The sequence below is a fragment of the Bos taurus genome, chromosome X, assembly GCF_002263795.3.
Source record: "Bos taurus isolate L1 Dominette 01449 registration number 42190680 breed Hereford chromosome X, ARS-UCD2.0, whole genome shotgun sequence".
NCBI lineage: Eukaryota > Metazoa > Chordata > Mammalia > Artiodactyla > Bovidae > Bos > Bos taurus.
The window spans coordinates 50796078-50814630 of record NC_037357.1 but is presented as its reverse complement, the minus strand read 5'-3'; the positions used below and the strand labels follow the sequence as shown (position 1 = coordinate 50814630).

The 18553-nt window shown below is 41.3% G+C and overlaps 2 protein-coding genes across 3 annotated transcripts; one reads left to right on the top strand and one right to left on the bottom strand.

The window, feature by feature from the left end:
• Positions 1 to 568: 568 nt before the first annotated feature.
• On the bottom strand, positions 569 to 10785 carry GLA (galactosidase alpha). Its single transcript, NM_001192736.1, has 7 exons — positions 10490 to 10785; positions 5880 to 6054; positions 4680 to 4857; positions 4030 to 4121; positions 2445 to 2606; positions 1761 to 1958; positions 569 to 1409 (listed from the first exon to the last, which is right to left on the bottom strand). The coding sequence occupies exons 1-7, from the start codon at positions 10696 to 10698 to the stop codon at positions 1104 to 1106; spliced, it is 1320 nt and encodes a 439-aa protein (NP_001179665.1). The 5' UTR covers positions 10699 to 10785; the 3' UTR covers positions 569 to 1103.
• Positions 10786 to 11034: 249 nt separating this feature from the next.
• HNRNPH2 (heterogeneous nuclear ribonucleoprotein H2) lies at positions 11035 to 16877 on the top strand. Of its 2 annotated transcripts, none has more exons than XM_005227792.5 (2): positions 11035 to 11129; positions 14603 to 16877. In XM_005227792.5, the coding sequence occupies exon 2, from the start codon at positions 14656 to 14658 to the stop codon at positions 16003 to 16005; it is 1350 nt and encodes a 449-aa protein (XP_005227849.1). In that variant the 5' UTR covers positions 11035 to 11129; positions 14603 to 14655; the 3' UTR covers positions 16006 to 16877.
• The last annotated feature ends 1676 nt before the right edge of the window (positions 16878 to 18553 follow it).

Sequence of the window (18553 nt, the reverse complement as noted above, 5' to 3'; positions counted from 1 at the left end):
CAACCAGAGATCAAATTGCCAACATCTGCTGGATCATCAGAAAAGCAAGGGAGTTCCAAAAAAACATCTACTTCTGTTTTATTGACTATACCAAAGCCTTTGACTGTGTGGATCACAATAAACTGTGGAAAATTCTAAAAGAGATGGGAATACCAGACCATCTGATCTGCCTCCTGAGAAATCTGTATGCAGGTCAAGAAGCAACAGTTAGAACTAGACATGGAACAACAGACTGGTCCCAAATTGGGAAAGGAGTACGTCAAGGCTGTATGTTGTCACCCTGCTTATTTAACTTATATGCAGAGTACATCATGTGAAATGCTGGGCTGGATGAAGCATAAACTGGAATCAAGATTGCTGGGAGAAATATCAATAACCTCAGATATGCAAATGACACTACCCTTATGGCAGAAAGCAAAGAAAACCTGAAGAGCCCCTGGATGAAAGTGAAAGAGGAGTGAAAAAGTTGGCTTAAAACTCAACATTCAGAAAACTAAGATGGCATCTGGTCCCATCACCTCATGGCAAATAGATGGGGAAACAATGGAAACAGTGACAGGCTTTTATTTTGGGGGGCTCCAAAATCACTGCAGATGGTGACTGCAGCCATGAAATTAAAAGATGCTTGCTCTGGAAGAAAAGCTATGACCAACCTAGACACCATATTAAAAAGCAGAGACATTACTTTGCCAACGAAGTCTAGTCAAAGCTATGGTTTTTCCAGTAGTCATGTATGGATGTGAGTGTTGGACTATAAAGAAAGCTGAGTGCTGAAGAATTGATGCCTTTGAACTGTGGGGTTGGAGAAGACTCTTGAGAGTCCCTTGGACTGCAAGGAGATCCAACCAGTCCATACTAAAGGAAATCAGTCCTGAATATTCATTGGAAAGACTAATGCTGAAGCTCCTATACGTTGGCCACCTGATGCAAAGAGCTGACTCATTGGAAAAGACCCTGATGCTGGGAAAGATTGAAGGCGAGAGGAGAAGGACGACAGAGGATGAGATGGTTGGATGGTATCACCCACTCAATGGACATGAGTTTGAGTAAGCTCCTGGAGTTGGTGATGGACAGGGAAGCCTGGCATGCTGCAGTCCATGGGGTCACAAAAAGTCAGACACAACTGAGTGACTGAACTGAGCTGAGCTTGTTGTTTCTAGCCTAAGCAAAACCGTGCCTGTGGGATTTATTTGAGTTTTTAAAGTTGAAGTCCATTCATAAATCCCAAGCTTCCTCTTCTCAGGCAGGAGTTCTGTGATCAGGCAGTTGGGATTGCAGGCCAGTCCTCGACCCAAGGAAGTAACAGAGATGGTGTAAGAACGAGGTCCACCAATCTCTTGCAGGTTTACTATAGCCACAGCCCATGCTAAGTTCAAGAGAGGGCGTTCCCACATCTCAAAGTTGTCCTCCTGAAAAGCAAGCAAGGAAAAGAGTTGTGATAGTTTGGTAACTAGCAATAAGCTGCCATATTATTTGTGGCATTATGTCTTAGAATTATCGAGCACTTCTAGAGAAAAGTAGCACAAAGGAGCCTCATTACTGATTATGATATCAACATTAAAAAATGCCTTCTTAAAAGATCAGTGCATATCCTCCATAAAGTAACACATTTCAGTCCAAGACAAACTTGGTACTTGACTATTAAACCATCTTAAAATACACACCCCAAATAAACATTTGGATGAATTGTAAACGATAAAGCAAGAGAAGATGTTCCTGGCCAATTCCTACTTTTTCCCATAGAACATTATTTACTATACCTTTCTAAGCCAGTAACCCTGTTTGCCTAAGCGGTCCTGGTTGATGGCAATTACATCCTTATCCTGAAGAAGGGCTTTGGCTTCAGGGCTGATGTGTCGGAGATCATTGGACATGAGTAACGGAGCCGCCATGATAGCCCAGAGGGCCATCTGAGTTATTTGCTGATCCCGGCTGAGGCCAAAGTTGCCAATCACCAACTGGGACAAAGAATGAAGTAAGAATTCAAGCGAGATAAAACATTCTTAAAGTTACCTAGACACAGAGAAGGCAATGGCACCCCACTCCAGTACTCTTGCTTGGAAAATTCCATGGACGGAGGAGCCTGGTGGGCTGCAGTCCATGGGGTCACTAAGAGTCGGACACGACTGAGCGACTTCACTTTCACTTTTCACTTTCATGCATTGGAGAAGGAAATGGCAACCCACTCCAGTGTTCTTGCCTGGAGAATCCCAGGGATGGGGGAGCCTGGTGGGCTGCCGTCTATGAGGTTGCACAGAGTCGGGCACGACTGAAGCGACTTAGCAGCAGCATAGAGACAAGTCACCTTCCAGGGCATCCTGCTCTGATTACTCTCACATAAAGCCTCCTCCCAGGAACTTCTCCCTTCTGATTTATCCTGGGTGTCAAGTAGGAAGGAAACAGGTCCACTTCAGGAGCTTGAACCAGAGGGCTCAGGTTCTTACCATATCTGGGTCATTCCAACCTCCTGGTCCTGCAACAGGAACAATTATCTTCTGGTTAGAAGATGTCCAGTCCAAGGTTTTCCTTATACTTTCCCAAGAATCATAAATGTCAGCAAAATTTCTCCAGTGATTGCAGTACTCTCGGATTTCTGTGTAATTGGGCTGTGAAAACAGAGAGAACTCTTCTGTTTACTTTCTACTAACATTCTTGTGATAGGAAAACAATCATGTTTTTAAAAGGCACTTGTAGCCTCCTTAGTTTACAGATTAAAGGTCTCTGTGAGGACAGCTAAATCCTTATCATTAATATAATGGAGTTTCATTATAAGACGTTTGCTTCAGAAGTAGGCTATATAACTTACAATGGTTCTAACAGTGTTTTTGCTGGAAATTTAGCAAACAGTAACTAGGTGCAGCAGTCCCCCCTTACGTGCGGGGGATGCATTCTAAGACTCCGAGTGGATGCCTGAAACCACAGATAATACTAAACTCTATTATATGTACTACCTTTTTTTCCTATACAGATACCAGTGGGTGGGTAGCGTATACAGCATGCATATGCTGGACAAAAAGGATGATTCATGTTCCAGGTGGGATAGAGTGAGATGGCGTAAGACTTTATCACAATACTCAGAATGCGTACAATTTAAAACTTATTGTTTATTTCTGGAATTTTGCATTTAATACTTTGGACTGTGGTTGACCTTTGGTAACCAAAGCCGTGGAAAGCAAAACTGTGGGATGGGGGGGACTACTGTATTGGGATTATGGAGGATTTTAATTTTTTCTATACTTCACGGTCAAATTTTTCCAAAATGCACATGTATTACTTTTATAATCAGAAGCAAATACAGTGATTTCCTAATATGATACTATAAATCAACTATCCTTCAATTAAAAAATAACTAAAATAATCTTAATAAGTAAAAGTTCCAAATTACACAGGACTCAGCCAGCAGATGATAAGGCAATTTGAATCCCAGGCATATAATTTGTTATGTTTAATTAGAAATAAAAGTTTGTAGATAGGCAGGTGGGCTATCTGAGGTTTAAGATGTTTAGAAAGAGGTTAGAGAATTTTGCAGAGATTAGAAGGAGGTAACGGATTCATTCTATAAGTAATTACTCAACACTTACCATAAGGTAGGGATACACTGATAAAGTCAGAAAAGGTCCCTGCCCTCCTGAAGCTTACATTTTAATGGAGGAGACAGACAATAGGTAAATCAACAAATAATTCCATAGAATGTTAAGCTCATAGAAGGAAATTGAATAGGTTAACATGATAATGAAGTGGGCTGATTCAGGATATATTTTGTAGGCAGTACTAAAAGGATTGCTGCAGATAGGTTGTGAACCATGAGACAAAAATGAACAATCAAAGATGACTGGCTTCTCAGTTGATGGTGACTTAGTCTCCAGTTACAGCAGTGGGGATGGTGAGAAGTGGATGGATCCTGGGAGAAATGGCAGGATGAGACTGTTAAGTAAGGCTGGACTTTGACAGGGACCTTCGTCTCCTTTGCTCTTGAGTTCTGAAAATCTATCAGCAAGGCTCTACTGGATTCTGGGCTCACTATCTCACCTTAAAGATGGGCCACACATAAAGGGGCCACTCACAGGAATACACAATGCTTCTGCCAGTCCTGTTCAGGGCCAAGGACATTTGCTTATAACCTGTATGAGAAAACAATGTGTAAAATAAAGAAAGGGATTTCCAGCTGGGACTGTATATTTTTAATAGAAGCTGCCTGGAAGGGCCACGTTTCTATTTTAAACCAGCAGCACAGAGAGGTGACTGTTCTGTGCTTACACTGTGTGTAGTGCCAGCCAGACTGCTGGGATTGTTCTGAGGAGAGAGTGCAGGATGGTGGCTATATTGAAGAAGGGCAGGAAGGGAGATGTTCTTCTCTCTGTGACTGTTTGACATCTGGGATTCTTTTCCCAGTGATGGACAGAGAGTTAAGAATTATCTGGAGTCAACTCAGAGCTCTCTTACATGAAAAGTTCACGGCATTAGCTGTGGTTGGGCACATGTGGCTTTTACATGCATCAATGAATAAATGTATGGACAAGCTGAAAGAAGAGGCAGGAACTCTGGCACACAGAGAATCATTATTTCCAGTGTTGTGACTGGATATTTCCAAAGTGAGGAGTAGTTCTTTGGATGCTTAGCTACCTTGTCCTCAAAGTTCTGCTTTTTGCTCTTGGCTAAATCTTGTGGATGAAACATACCCTCTGCCAAATGTTGTATACTGTCACAGTAACAACCATCAAATTTTAGCAGATCTACTCCCCAGTCAGCGAAGGTCTGGGCATCAATGTCATAGTATCCAAAACTCCCAGGGAAGCCTGCGCAGGTTTTATTTCCAACATCTGCATAAATCCCTAGCTTCAGTCCTTTGCTATGAACCTGAAATGAGAGAAAAGAGTCACCTCGCTAGAAGGGCAATCATGAAATAGAGAGAACCACTTCAGGCTGGAGGCAGAGACCTTCACCAGGTAGATACCGGGGGGCTTTCCCCTGCCCCCCAGCCCATAAAATTATTCAGATTAGTTTGTCAGGAGATAAAGAGCAAAGACCCCAGTTCTGCTGAGTTCAAACTATACCTGTAACAATAGCATAGAACTGATATGAAAGCTGTCAGTTGCTCTGATCTTCGTTTGACGGGATCTTAAAAGTTACATTTTCAGGGCAATGATAGATTTATCTGGACAAAGACTCTTTCCTTGACTGAACCTTAGGCACCTCTAAACCCCCTCTCAAGCAGGCCTCTACCTTAGCTTACCCTGTCTAGTTTTAGTAAGAATCCTGCAAACTCACCCTCCCCTCTCCACCTTTTAATATCTGATCAAATTCCTTATGCCCCACCCTTAATGTCTAAGTCCTTGGCTTGCTTCCCCTCCTCCTGATATCTCCTCTTAGTAATTGTTCATCCACTGACCCCCACAATCTGGCTATTTAAAACCCCACTCATCTTTGGTGTATTTTGGATTGAACTTGGCTCTTTCCCCTATTACAACAGTACTGAATTGTACTCAGTATCTGTCTTCACTGCCTTAAACTAGTGTTCGGCTCCATTACTCCTTAACAATCTCTAGAACATATTCCTTCTATCTTCTAAAGTTGTAATCTATAGTACAATTGTGATAACTGCTCAAAATTTATATGGAAATATATGCATGCATGTCAAGAACCAAGTTCCTTTTTTCTCCTAGAGAATTCAGTAGTTTCAGCAAAAAGAGAACTTCTCCAAGATGGGCCTCAAGAACTGTTGTGAAACACAGATCTGCTGATGGGATGAAAATCCCACCAAATAAGCCTTACAATTTGGATAGTAACAGCTATTTTACTTTCCAAGTGTTTTGAGCAAGATTATGTATAGAAATGCTTATAGTCACCTGAATGAAAAAGAGAATTACCCATACACTCACATAATCAGCCAGGCGGTGGATCCCACCAGGAAAGCGTTTAGGGTCTGCCTGAAGTCTGCCTTTTGAATCTCTTTCCGGAGCCATCCAACAGTCATCAATGCAGATGTACTCATAACCTACATCCTTCCAGCCATCTGAGGCCATGATCTCAGCTATCTGCAGGAAGAGCTTCTCGCTGAAAGACAAATTCCAAGAATCATTACAATTCATTAGACAAATGCTTGGGTACTCTGATTTATTAGGCATCTCAAGGTTTTGCAATTTATTTTTCAACCGGTTATAATTTGGTAGTAATTACAACCAATGAGGGTAAAATGGACTGGCCCTTTTTCTTCTCACTCCTTCCCCTTCTACGCCTAAGAACCCCAAACAGTTAAAAGAGGAATGAGAAATACATGAAACTGAAAAGGCTATTAGAACTAAGAAGACAGTTCAGTAAAGTAAAACTACAAAGTTAACATAATCAGTAGCTTCTTCAGATATCAACAATAACCTATTCAGAGAAAAAGACACCATTCACAAGAGCAACCAAAAAACCAACAGACAAAACCTAAAATACCCAGAAGTAATTTTAAAACTAAGTGCAGGGCTCATTTGAATAAACTATGATGTTTACAAATAGCTAAGAAGAGAAGCAAAAGGCAAAGGAGAAAAGGAAAGATATACCCATTTGAATGCAGAGTTCCAAAGAACAGCAAGGAGAGATAAGAAAGCCTTCCTCAGTGATCAATGCAAAGAAATAGAGGAAAACAATAGAATGGAAAAGACTAGAGATCTCTTCAAGAATTTGAAATATGTATAATATAATATATGAAACGAGTCAATGCACGATGCATGACCCTGATGCTGAGAAAGATTGAAGGCGGGAGGAGAAGGGGACGACAGAGGATGAGATGGTTGGATGGCATCACCCAGTCAATGGACATGAATTTGAGTAAACTTCGGGAGTCGGTGATGGACAGGGAGGCCTAGCGTGCTGGAGTCCATGGGGTCACAAAGAGTCGGACGCAACTGAGCGACTGAACTGACTGACTGATGATGTTCCAATTTATGAGAATAAATGGAGATACATTATTTTGTTCTTGAATAGGAAAACTCAGTATTAAAAAAAAGCAAACTCTCCCTGTACACTTCTAGACATTTACTAAAACCTTTAACTAATCCCCAAAGGACTTTTTTAAGGAAGTTTGCAACATGACTCAAAAATGTCACCTCAAAAGTTATATACATGAATAGTCTACCAAAGATAAATGAAGCTGGTGCTGTACTATTAGCATTAGAATACACAGATAAATAGAATCAAAGAGGAAGTTCAAAAAAAGAGATCCTTCAAGCCATTTGATATCATAAAATTTAGTACATATTAAATATAATATTGCTTATAGGTGAACAAAGTCCAGCTGGATTAAAGATTTAAATACTTAAAAAACCCATAAAAAATGCTAGTAGAAAATATAAATTTTGTATTCCATTTTATATTCAGATAGGAAAGAACTTTCTTTGCATGATACCAGAGCCAGAAACCATAAAGGAAGAACCTAGTGTTTGATACATAAATATCAAAACTAACATATAGCAAGAACCACTGTTTTGGGAATTCCTTAGTGGTCCAGTCGTTAGGGCTCTGAGCTTTCACTGCCAAGGGCCTAGGTTGGATCTCTGGTTGGGGAACTAAGATCCCACAAGCTGTGCGAAATTGTCCAAAAAAAGAACCACTGAATTCACAACTTATGGTAGACCCCAAACAAATAAAAACCAAAAAGTAAACGAAATAACCCCAAACACTCCAATTGAAAAATTTGGAACAAACAAGCAGCACAGAAAAGAAATCATGCAAACAAACAGCCAATTTAACTTATTAAAAGATGTTCAACTTTATCAGTAATCAAATAAATGAAAATAAAAACACCTACCAGATTGGCAAATTTCAGAAGAATAACAAAAATGCAGTGTTGGCCAGACTGTGGGGGAAAACAGGAACTCATACACAAGTGTGAGTCACTCAGTCCTACCTCTTTGTAACCCCATGGACTGTAGCCCACCAGGTTTCTCTGTCCATGGAATTCTCCAGGCAAGAATACTGGAGTGGGTAGTCATTCCCTTCCCCGAGGGATCTTCCCAACCCAGGGACTGAAACCCAGGTCTTCTGCATTGCAGGCAGATTGTTTACCTTCTGAGCCACCACAGAAGCCCACATGGTTGTTGGGAAGGTGCATTTGTAAAACTTTGGGGGAGGACAGTTTGATATGAAACAAAATGAGCATACCCTTGGACCCAGGATTTAGACTTCTAAGGAAAAAAAATCAGATGATGTACAAGGGTGGTTATTAGTACGCTTTGTTCATAATAATGAAAAATTGAAGATGAGTAGTCATGAACAGGAGATTGTTTAAATAAAGCATGGCTAATACATACAATCTGCACTTATGAAACTCCCATTCTGTGCCAAGCACTCACTCTTCAATTTACAAAGGGATCATCAGTTTGCCCAAGATCACCTGGCAAAGTAATAATAAGCTAGAATTTGAACCCAGGCAGACAGACTTCAGAGTCTTGTTAACTGCTCGAGACATAAATGTGATCTCATTTTTATTGAAAAACACTTTAAAAAGAAATTTGTGTTTTTATTTACATAGAAAAAAAAAGGAAAGGTCGCATATTAACACTTTAACCATGATTATTTCTGGGTGGTGAGATGAGGGGAATCTATTTTCTTTATACTCTTCTTTACTATCCACATTTTTTGCCATAATCGTGCATTAATTTCTTAATCAGATACAAAAATAAGACAACCACCACTCAGGAAAAAAAGGAAAAGACAGAAAGAAATATGGGATGGCCATAATTTACTCCAGGGTCATGATGGATTTAGTCTGAAACTTAGAAAGCCAATTAACTTTGTCATGTTTGACCAACATCTGTAAAGACATTCAAAGGAATAACTTATGGCCACTGGGATGTACCATAATCGCTACTTATAGAGGGGGCTCTGCACCAAGGGTGTCTTTATTATGTTTTTAAACAATATCTATCAGTGATTCTTAACCTTTTCTAGATGGAGATCTATTTGAGAATCTGAACAAAGCTCAAGATCCTCTCTCCAGAAAAACACATATACTCACATTTGCAGATTTGCATTAATTTCCCCATAGATTCCAGGCTAAGAACATTCCTTGCCTGTGCCCTCACTCAGTCGTGTCCGACTCTTCGTGACCCTATGGACTGTAGCCCGACAAGCTCCTCTGTCCATGCGATTCTCCAGGCAAGAATACTGGAGTGGGTTGCCCTTTCCTCCTCCAGGGGATCTTCCTGACCCAGGGATTGAACCCGTGTCTCTGTTCTTTATCACTAGTGCCACCTAGGAAGCCGTGGTAAAGAATCCGCCTGCCAATTAGGAGACGCAACAGACGCAGGTTACATCCCTGGGTCAGAAAGATCCCCTGGAGGAGGAAAGGGCACCCCACTCCAGTATTCTTGCATGGAAAATTCCATGGGCAGAGGAGCCTGGCAGGCTTCAGTCTACCAAAGAGTCAGATGCGTGGGCTGAGCATGAGCATAGGATAAGAACATTCCTTCCATATGCCTAATTGAGGGGGTTTGGTATTGCACTGTGCAATAACCCTTCAGATGGGTTATCTAGTTGAAAGTCAACCTGTGTGAGATAAGAACTGTTTTGCAGAGCACCAGAGTTGGTTCCCTGAGGTAAGAGTTGCTTTCCCAATCTGCAGACAAAGGATGTGTGGGTCTGATAGGATCAATACTTGTCTTATCCACTAAAGATCCTCCGAATAACCTTCCAACCAGAGGCCATACCCAAGGGCTATGGGGTGGGGAGATCTAGGAGACACTATGGTCTCTCTAAATTCCCTCAAATTAGAGCCAAGGAACCCGTGACTCCAAAAGGAGAAGAAATGACACGCGTCTTAGTCCTGTCTCTCCTACTCACCACAGCTGTTCTCAGTACTAGTCCCAGCAGAGACAGAGCTGCTGCTGCTAAGTCACTTCAGTCGTGTCTGACTCTGTGCGACCCCATAGACGGCAGCCCACCGGGCTCCCCTGTCCCTGGGATTCTCCAGGCAAGAACACTGGAGTGGGTTGCCATTTCCTTCTGCAATGCATGCAAGTGAAAAGTGAAAGTGAAGTCGCTCAGTCCTGTCCGACTCTTAGCGACCCCATGGACTGCGGCCTACCAGGCTTCTCCGTCCATGGGATTTTCCGGGCAAGAGTACTGGAGTGGGGTGCCACTGCCTTCTCCAAAGACAGAGCAGTAGCTTTCAATAAGGGTCTGAACGAACTGGATGCTAAATGAAGAAAGACCTTAGGTGGGTGAACAGGCAGAAAGAAGTGGAGAAGCAGAAGTCGCTGGCCAGACTCCTACCCCAAGGGGTCCCATGGAGAAAATCTAGAGCTAGTCCCCATCCAGCGGTCACAGAGAAAATTCAGGGCTAGTCCCCATCCAGGGCAGTTTGCTGGGGATAAAAAAGCAGCAGTGATAGGGGAGCTCTCCCTCCGGCTCAAAATTTTCTCGCTGAGACCCTCCATCCTTCCAAACACATCCAGACAAATATACGGAAAGGCGAAGAGAAGAAGGTACCCAATATCTCTGATACCTGATACAGGAATCCGGCTCTTCTTGGCAGTTCACGTTGCACATGAAGCGCTCCCAGTGCAGCCAGCCCATGGTAGGGGTCATCGCCAAGCCGTTGTCCAGGCCCCAAGCCCTAGGGAGCCCGTAGGGAACCAGGACCTGGAAGCAAAAGGCCAGCACGCAGCCCAGCCGCAGGACTCTGCTCACCGGTTTCATCGTCGCTGTCATCATACAGCACAGATTTCCAAGAGTCACCTGGGGTTTTAAATTTAACCTACGGGGGTAAAAAGGCGGAGACGGTCCGCAGAACCCGCTTTGGTCCCCATCACCAATCACTGGTGAGTAATTAAGCCGTGACGTGACTGTTTCTCCAGCAACTGGGATGGTTATCCCCGGAGGCTGACCAATGACCAGTCACAGAAGACGCACCGCCACCAACCACTCTCTCTCTTTCTGAATGTCGACCCGCCCTATTTTTATACCAGAAGGAAGTGCCGCACTTTAATGATCCGGGGTTAGAGCCTAGCGGTGCTCACGTGATCGAGATCTCACATGACGTAGATCCTCACGTGACCTATCGCTTACGTGAGCAGAAGTAGTTCTGGTCGTCGTCTACCGTCTCGCTATAAGCCGTTTGAGGGAAGAAAGAGGAAAATTATCCGGTATCGTTAGAGGTTGGTGTGTGGGTGGGAACCGGGGACCCGGGGGTGGTGATGATGCAGACCAAAGCGGGGTCCGCGGGCCGCCTCCGCCTTTTTCGTTCCTGCTTTCCCCTCCCCCGCTCCCCCTTCCCCCATCTCAGTGCCGGGAAGCCGCCTTTGCTGCGCCTGGTGGGGAAATGGTGGACGCTCGTGACTGTCTGTGTTTTTGTATATCTGTCTGTCTGGGCGGGTCTCAAAGGACCCTTAAGAGAAACCGTAAGCTGAAAAACATTGGAAAACCACGTCCCCGGATTAGGAAAAACAGATCTTGAGTCCAGTGGTCTGAATGCTAGTCCACCCATTCAGGCACCCAGTTTCCAGTGCCTGATTGTCTGTAGGGAGAGGCACCAAGCGAATTTGATCTGTAGAGTCACATCTAGGCAAATACTGCGTGCCTGACCGCGGCGCCCAATGAATGTTTTTACTGAATTAAATATTTAAATAACGTTTATTTTTCCGGCTTTTAACAAGCTACATGTTCAATTTTTGGACTTTGGAAAAATAACGGTATGCTATAAATTGAAAAAAATACACGTAATTCATCACTCGCAGATAACTACTCAGCATTTCGGTCTGTAAAACGTCTGTATATAACACGCACATAAATGCACGAATTCTTAACTCACAAATGGAATCCGGGTTCCTACTTCAGGCAACAGAGTCCTCGTGGCCTTCCCAGGAGACACAGTGATGAAGCAGAACCTCCGTGTCCCCACACGGGATGTTAAGGCCTAGAGGGCTATAGGGACATTAAATGGAATGGGTCGTCCAAGAGTTAAGGCAAGCAAAAAACCAGTGTGTAAATCTGTCACTCAGACCTGAAAATGATCTATAGGAAGACAGCACTGCACATGCATTGTTCCAGGCACATCTTAGGGAGTTAGTGAATGTTGACTTGAATCTTTGGTGTAGTATTAGGGACTAGTACACTTTGTACTTTCTTTCCAAGAGGCCCACTGTTCCCAGACCATGTCAGATAAGCCATACACATACAAAAATAGAAATTTTTATCAAATTTGCTATACGAAATATAACAAAAGTAAACATTTTAATTTGTTTTCTGTTTTTTTTTTTTTTGCTGAAATAAAATTTCTCTCTATAGAAAATTAGGAATGCACAAAAGAATTGAAAAAAGTTGAAAAAACCATAAACTTACTACTCAGAGTAGCCTCTATTAACATGTGACAAATTCCCCATGCATGTACTTTCCTAACTTTTAAAAGAATTCCAATTACAATGATTTTTAAAAATTAAACTATTTAGAAGTATATAGGGTAAAAAGTGAAATTCCTCTACATTCTTGCTACCCTATAGTGCTCCTTTTCTCAAAATACAACTTAACGTGCTTCCAGAACTTCTCTGCATTTACATACATATAGATGTTCCTGCTTATATTTTAAAATAAGTAGGTTCATACTATACATTATCCCTTCATTTAATTTAATTTGGAAATCTTCCAGGGTCAGGGAAGATTTTTAAAAAAATACAGCTACATGGCTTTCTGTTTTAAGGCTAAAGTATAATTCACTGTCATTCCCCTATTAATGGATAATTAGGTTTCTAATTTTCTGCCATCACTAACAATGCAACAGTGAACATTTGTGAGTATTTCTGTTGACCAGGTTCCTGGAAGGAATTCTAGCATGGTCGAAGGATATGTGAACATATATCTTTCTCACAGTTGTGGTTATAAAACAGTTATGATCTTAGGTCACTTAAGATTATAGCATAAGTAGTTTCTTATGTTATTCGATTTCCAATTTTTAAAGTGGGTAATATTTCATCTTTCTTAGTAAAATATCTTTCAAAAATATTTAGCTCCATAAACCTTTGTCTGAATTTCAGATCTTCTTAGGGCATATAACCAGAAGTTACATGTAGCAAAAGGCATGACATATATCCAAATTGCTTTCCAGAGATACTGCATCAACTTTCACTGCTCTGGGAGTATATTAGTTTGGGAACCCTGAATATTAGTATCAACTTATCCTTCCTATTTTACTTTCACTGTGGTGATGGATGAAAAATGGCAATTAATTGTAGTTTTAACTTGTATTTCTGGTGATTGATGAGGATTGAACATTTCCCAGACTCTTCTGTATCTTCACATCTGTATTTCCCATACATTTAATCTGTTACCAAGTCTCCCAGAGTCCACTGCTTTGAATGCATAGATCATTATCTTGCCTCTCCCCCCTTTTAAAAAGTATCTTGCCTCCCCCCACCTTTTAAAAGTGCCATTGCCTTATATAAATACCTTAACATATCTCTAACAGAGCTCTAGCTGCTCTTGGTAGTGTCACCCCCACCCCCTCTCTTTGAGCGTCACACTGTTGCCATGGTGATCTTTCTGAAAGGTTCTGACTACTTGACTCTCCTCCCCTCACTTTCCTTCTTCTCCTTCCTCCCCTCACTTCTCTCTCCTTAGCTCCCTGCCCGCCTCTCTCCTCCCCTCAGTGCCCCATGTAAAACCCTTAAAAGGCCTCTAGCCTTTGTCTGATAAGACCTCCTGGATGAATACCTTGCCAGCCATATCTCCTGCCTTGCCTCCTCCTATTTTATGCTCCATCATAATTTTTAGAATTTGTGGATCCCTGAGCCGGTTAGTCCTTTTCACTTAACTATTGTACGCTGATAGAATTGAGCAGTCAATCCCTGCTTTATAACACCCTTTCACCCTGTCCATAGTTATGTCATAGTAGAGAAATGTTTATTTGCCCATTTTGTCTTCAGTGCAGATGTACAGTGCCTCTGTAGGACCACGAGTCATTTCTGGGCTTATTGATCCTTATATGCCAGAACCTGGTACTGGATCTGGCAACTGAACAACGTAAAATGAAGATGTAAATTCTCTGTAGTGTCTTTTTTCCATTTATCTCTTTGGCCTTAATATTTACTTGATTTTTTTTAATTTGTATGAGTTTTTCAATATACTAAAGATAGTAATGTATTTGTTGTAGTTATCTTGTTTGTTGTTTGTTTTTTATGTTTAATCTTTTGATGTAATGAAGTTTTCCATTTTTATATAATCAGATGTAGCTGTCTTTTATGTCTTGATGTCTCTCACTGATTTAGTTGCCATTCATTTTGTGTATCTTTTCATCTTTTGTATATCTTTCCTGACTTTGTGTTTATATATGATGAATGTGGAAAACTTAGAACATACAGAAGTAGCCAAAGAAAACATTCCCTGAAACAAAGTTCCCATAATCTTACCACCCAGAAATAGCCACCATTAATGGTATCCAGCACATAAAATAGGTATCAAATAGTTGTTGAATGAATGAATGAGTTAGAAATTTGGTGAAGTCTTTCTGTTATACAAGTGTCTTAAGAAAAAGCTATCAGTGTAATTTTCTATTAATAGTTTGCTTTTTCTCTCTTAACCATATTATGAACATTTTTCCATGACAGTAGTCTTAATTTTTTTTCAGCTATACCAAAATTACATTGAACCGAACCTGCCAGCAAGAATTCAACAGCCACCATGATGCTGAGCACAGAAGGCAGGGAGGGGTTCGTGGTGAAGGTCAGGGGCCTGCCCTGGTCCTGCTCAGCTGATGAAGTGATGCGCTTCTTCTCCGATTGTAAAATCCAAAATGGCACATCAGGTATTCGTTTCATCTACACCAGAGAAGGCAGACCAAGTGGTGAAGCATTTGTCGAACTTGAGTCTGAAGATGAAGTGAAATTGGCTCTGAAGAAGGACAGAGAAACCATGGGACACAGATATGTTGAAGTATTCAAGTCCAACAGTGTTGAAATGGATTGGGTGTTGAAGCACACAGGTCCGAATAGTCCTGATACTGCCAATGATGGCTTCGTCCGGCTTAGAGGACTCCCATTTGGCTGTAGCAAGGAAGAGATTGTTCAGTTCTTTTCAGGGTTGGAAATTGTGCCAAATGGGATGACACTGCCGGTGGACTTTCAGGGGCGGAGCACAGGGGAGGCCTTTGTGCAATTTGCTTCGCAGGAGATAGCTGAAAAGGCCTTAAAGAAACACAAGGAAAGAATAGGGCACCGGTACATTGAAATCTTCAAGAGTAGCCGAGCTGAAGTCCGAACCCATTATGACCCCCCTCGAAAGCTCATGGCTATGCAGCGGCCAGGTCCCTATGACAGGCCAGGGGCTGGCAGAGGGTATAATAGCATTGGCAGAGGGGCTGGTTTTGAAAGGATGAGGAGGGGTGCCTATGGTGGAGGGTATGGAGGCTATGACGACTATGGTGGCTATAATGATGGATATGGCTTTGGATCTGATAGATTTGGAAGAGACCTGAATTACTGTTTTTCAGGAATGTCTGATCATAGATATGGAGATGGTGGGTCCAGTTTTCAGAGCACCACAGGGCACTGTGTACACATGAGGGGATTACCTTACAGAGCCACTGAGAATGATATTTACAATTTCTTCTCACCTCTTAATCCCATGAGAGTACACATTGAAATTGGACCTGATGGCAGAGTTACTGGTGAGGCAGATGTTGAATTTGCTACTCATGAAGATGCTGTGGCAGCTATGGCAAAAGACAAAGCTAACATGCAACACAGATACGTGGAGCTCTTCTTGAATTCTACCGCAGGCACGAGTGGGGGAGCCTATGATCACAGCTACGTAGAACTCTTTTTGAATTCTACAGCCGGGGCAAGTGGTGGAGCTTATGGTAGCCAAATGATGGGAGGCATGGGCATATCCAACCAGTCTAGTTACGGAGGTCCTGCCAGTCAGCAGCTGAGTGGTGGTTACGGAGGTGGATATGGTGGTCAGAGTAGTATGAGTGGATATGACCAAGTTCTGCAGGAAAACTCCAGTGACTATCAATCAAACCTCGCTTAGGCAGAGAAGGAGTACCAAACAACAACAGAAATAACAGCAGTGCATTTATGGGAGTTAACTAGAATAGGAATGGTGTCAGGCATATCCAGTATGATTGGTACGTGGGAATTATCATTGATTCTGATCACTCTTGGTCAGCTAGCTTCCTTTTCTTTTTCCTTTCATTCCTTTCATTCCTTTCTCTTTCCCTCCCTCTTACCCTCCCTCCCTCCCTCTTTCTTTGTTTCTTTTTCTCTCTTTTTTTTAAGAAACAAAAATTAAGTTTAACAGTTTTGCATTACAGGCTTGTAATTCATGCTTACTGTAAAGTGGAAGTCAGGATTGTTTTAAAACTTCAAGCTCAGTAATTTTGAACACTGAAACATTCACTTAGGATGTAATAACAAAGTTCAGTATTGACCATAACTGTTAAAACAACTTTCAGCTTTCTTCAAGTTAGTTATGTTATAGGAGTGTACTTAAGCAGTAAGCGTATTTAGGTTAAAGCAATTTCACTTATGTTAAATGTTGCTCTTATACCATGATACATTGAAAACTTTGGATGCATGTTGAGAAACATGCTTTTCTGTAAAAACTCAAATATAGGAGCTGTGTCTACGATTTCAAGTGAAAACATTTGGCATGTTTGTTAATTCTAGCTTTTTGGTTTAATATCCTGTAAGGCACGTGAGTGTACACTTTTAATTTTTTTTTAAAAAAAGCTCTGGGACAATTTTGAGATGTAATACCAATACTTTTAGGAGTTTGGTCATGTTGTTTGTATGAAATTCTGAGGCTTTGATTTAAATCTTTCCTTGTATTGTGATTTCCATTAGATGTATTGTACTAAGTGAAACTTGTTAAATAAATCTTCCTTTTAAAAACTGGAAAAATCTTGTACAGCTTCATTTTTATTACATTCTGTCTTACAAGCCATTTCTTTTATACAGTCCTCTGCTGGTGGAATTTAAATTGGTTTTAATTTTAATTATTATAAATATATCTTCAAATCTTTATGCATACATCATTGCACATTATTTATTTCTAAGATATATTCCTAGAAGTGGAATTGCTTTGTCAAAGGTCCACACATTTTTGAGACTTCTGATTTATATTGCCAGAAAGATTATGGTACTTTGTGTTTCCACTAGGAGTGTATTTTTAAAAATTTAGCATCCTCATATGAATGAATCCTCATAGGATTCCCATAGCATCCTCAATGAAGCACATTTTTCTCCTTGATCTTGGCCAGTTTGTTAGTTGAAAGTTGTATCCCATTATTATTTTACTTTGTCTTCCTTAGACTAATACTGAGATGGAGCATCTTTGTGTTTGTTTCTATGTTTATCCTCATCACATCCACAGGACTATTGAGCTACTCTGGAGACATTGTACTTTTTCAAGGCAGCATGCTCCAAAATCCAAAGAAGTAAAGACCAATAAATAATCCTCTTCCTTTCATTTAACTGTCAGTTCAGAAGATCTGAGACACCTTTATATGTTTAAAAGAAGAAGTAGACCTATGTTACAGAAACAATTCAGTGTCCTCCATGAATTCGTTAATAGTCTCTGAACACTCTTTATGGTATTTTTTTTAATTGGAGGATAATTGCTTTACAAGTTGTGTTGATTTCTGCTGTACAATGAGATGAATCAGCTCTTTAAGGTTTTTAAGGGGGCATTTAAAGCTTGTTTTAAATCATTGGTTCTCAAACTTTAGTATGCGCCAGAATCATCTTATGGGGCTTGTTAAAACGTTGGTTACTGGGGCCCACTCTTAAGATTGAAATTCAGTAGTTTGGGGGTGGTGTTTGAGAATATGCTGATGTGGCTGGTCTCAAGACCATGTTTTGTGCTTCATCATAGTTCTCTAATGGCTACAAGCCTATAAACCCTAAAATGCAACTCTAAGAAGCTGCTTGCTCCCTGATTTTTGATTGCCTCCCCCACTATCCTGTATCAAGTAGTTTAAACTTTCTATGAAAGTATAAATTGCATATGGCTATTTATAATACTTTGTATCTCCCGTGAGGACTTTGAAAACCTGTGACATCTGAGGTTACCTTACACTTCTGCCCATATCATAGTGGTCATTAACCATTACACTTCTGGATGCCCTCAGGCCAATACCAGTTGCACCTGAACTTTGATAGATGTTTTTGTAGATTTCCTGCCTAGCCTGGAAATCCTTGGTCTGTTTAGAGCTTGAGCCCAGAGAAACGCTCTGAAGTCGGAAGCAACTACCAAATTGGTATTACCTGATTCCATTTTTGAATCAGGACACTTGAATAGGACACTATTTATTGAAAACCATGCTGAGGATACAGTGGGTAGTGATTTGAAATTCTTCAATGACTTCTGCTGCTACTGCTGCTAAGTCGCTTCAGTCGTGTCTGACTCTGTGCGACCCCATAGATGGCAGCCCACCAGGCTCCCCCGTCCCTGGGATTCTCCAGGCAAGAACACTGGAGTGGGTTGCCATTTCCTTCTCCAATGCATGAAAGTGAAAAGTGAAAGGGAAGTAGCTCAGTCATGTCTGACTCTTAGCGACCCCATGGACTGCAGCCTA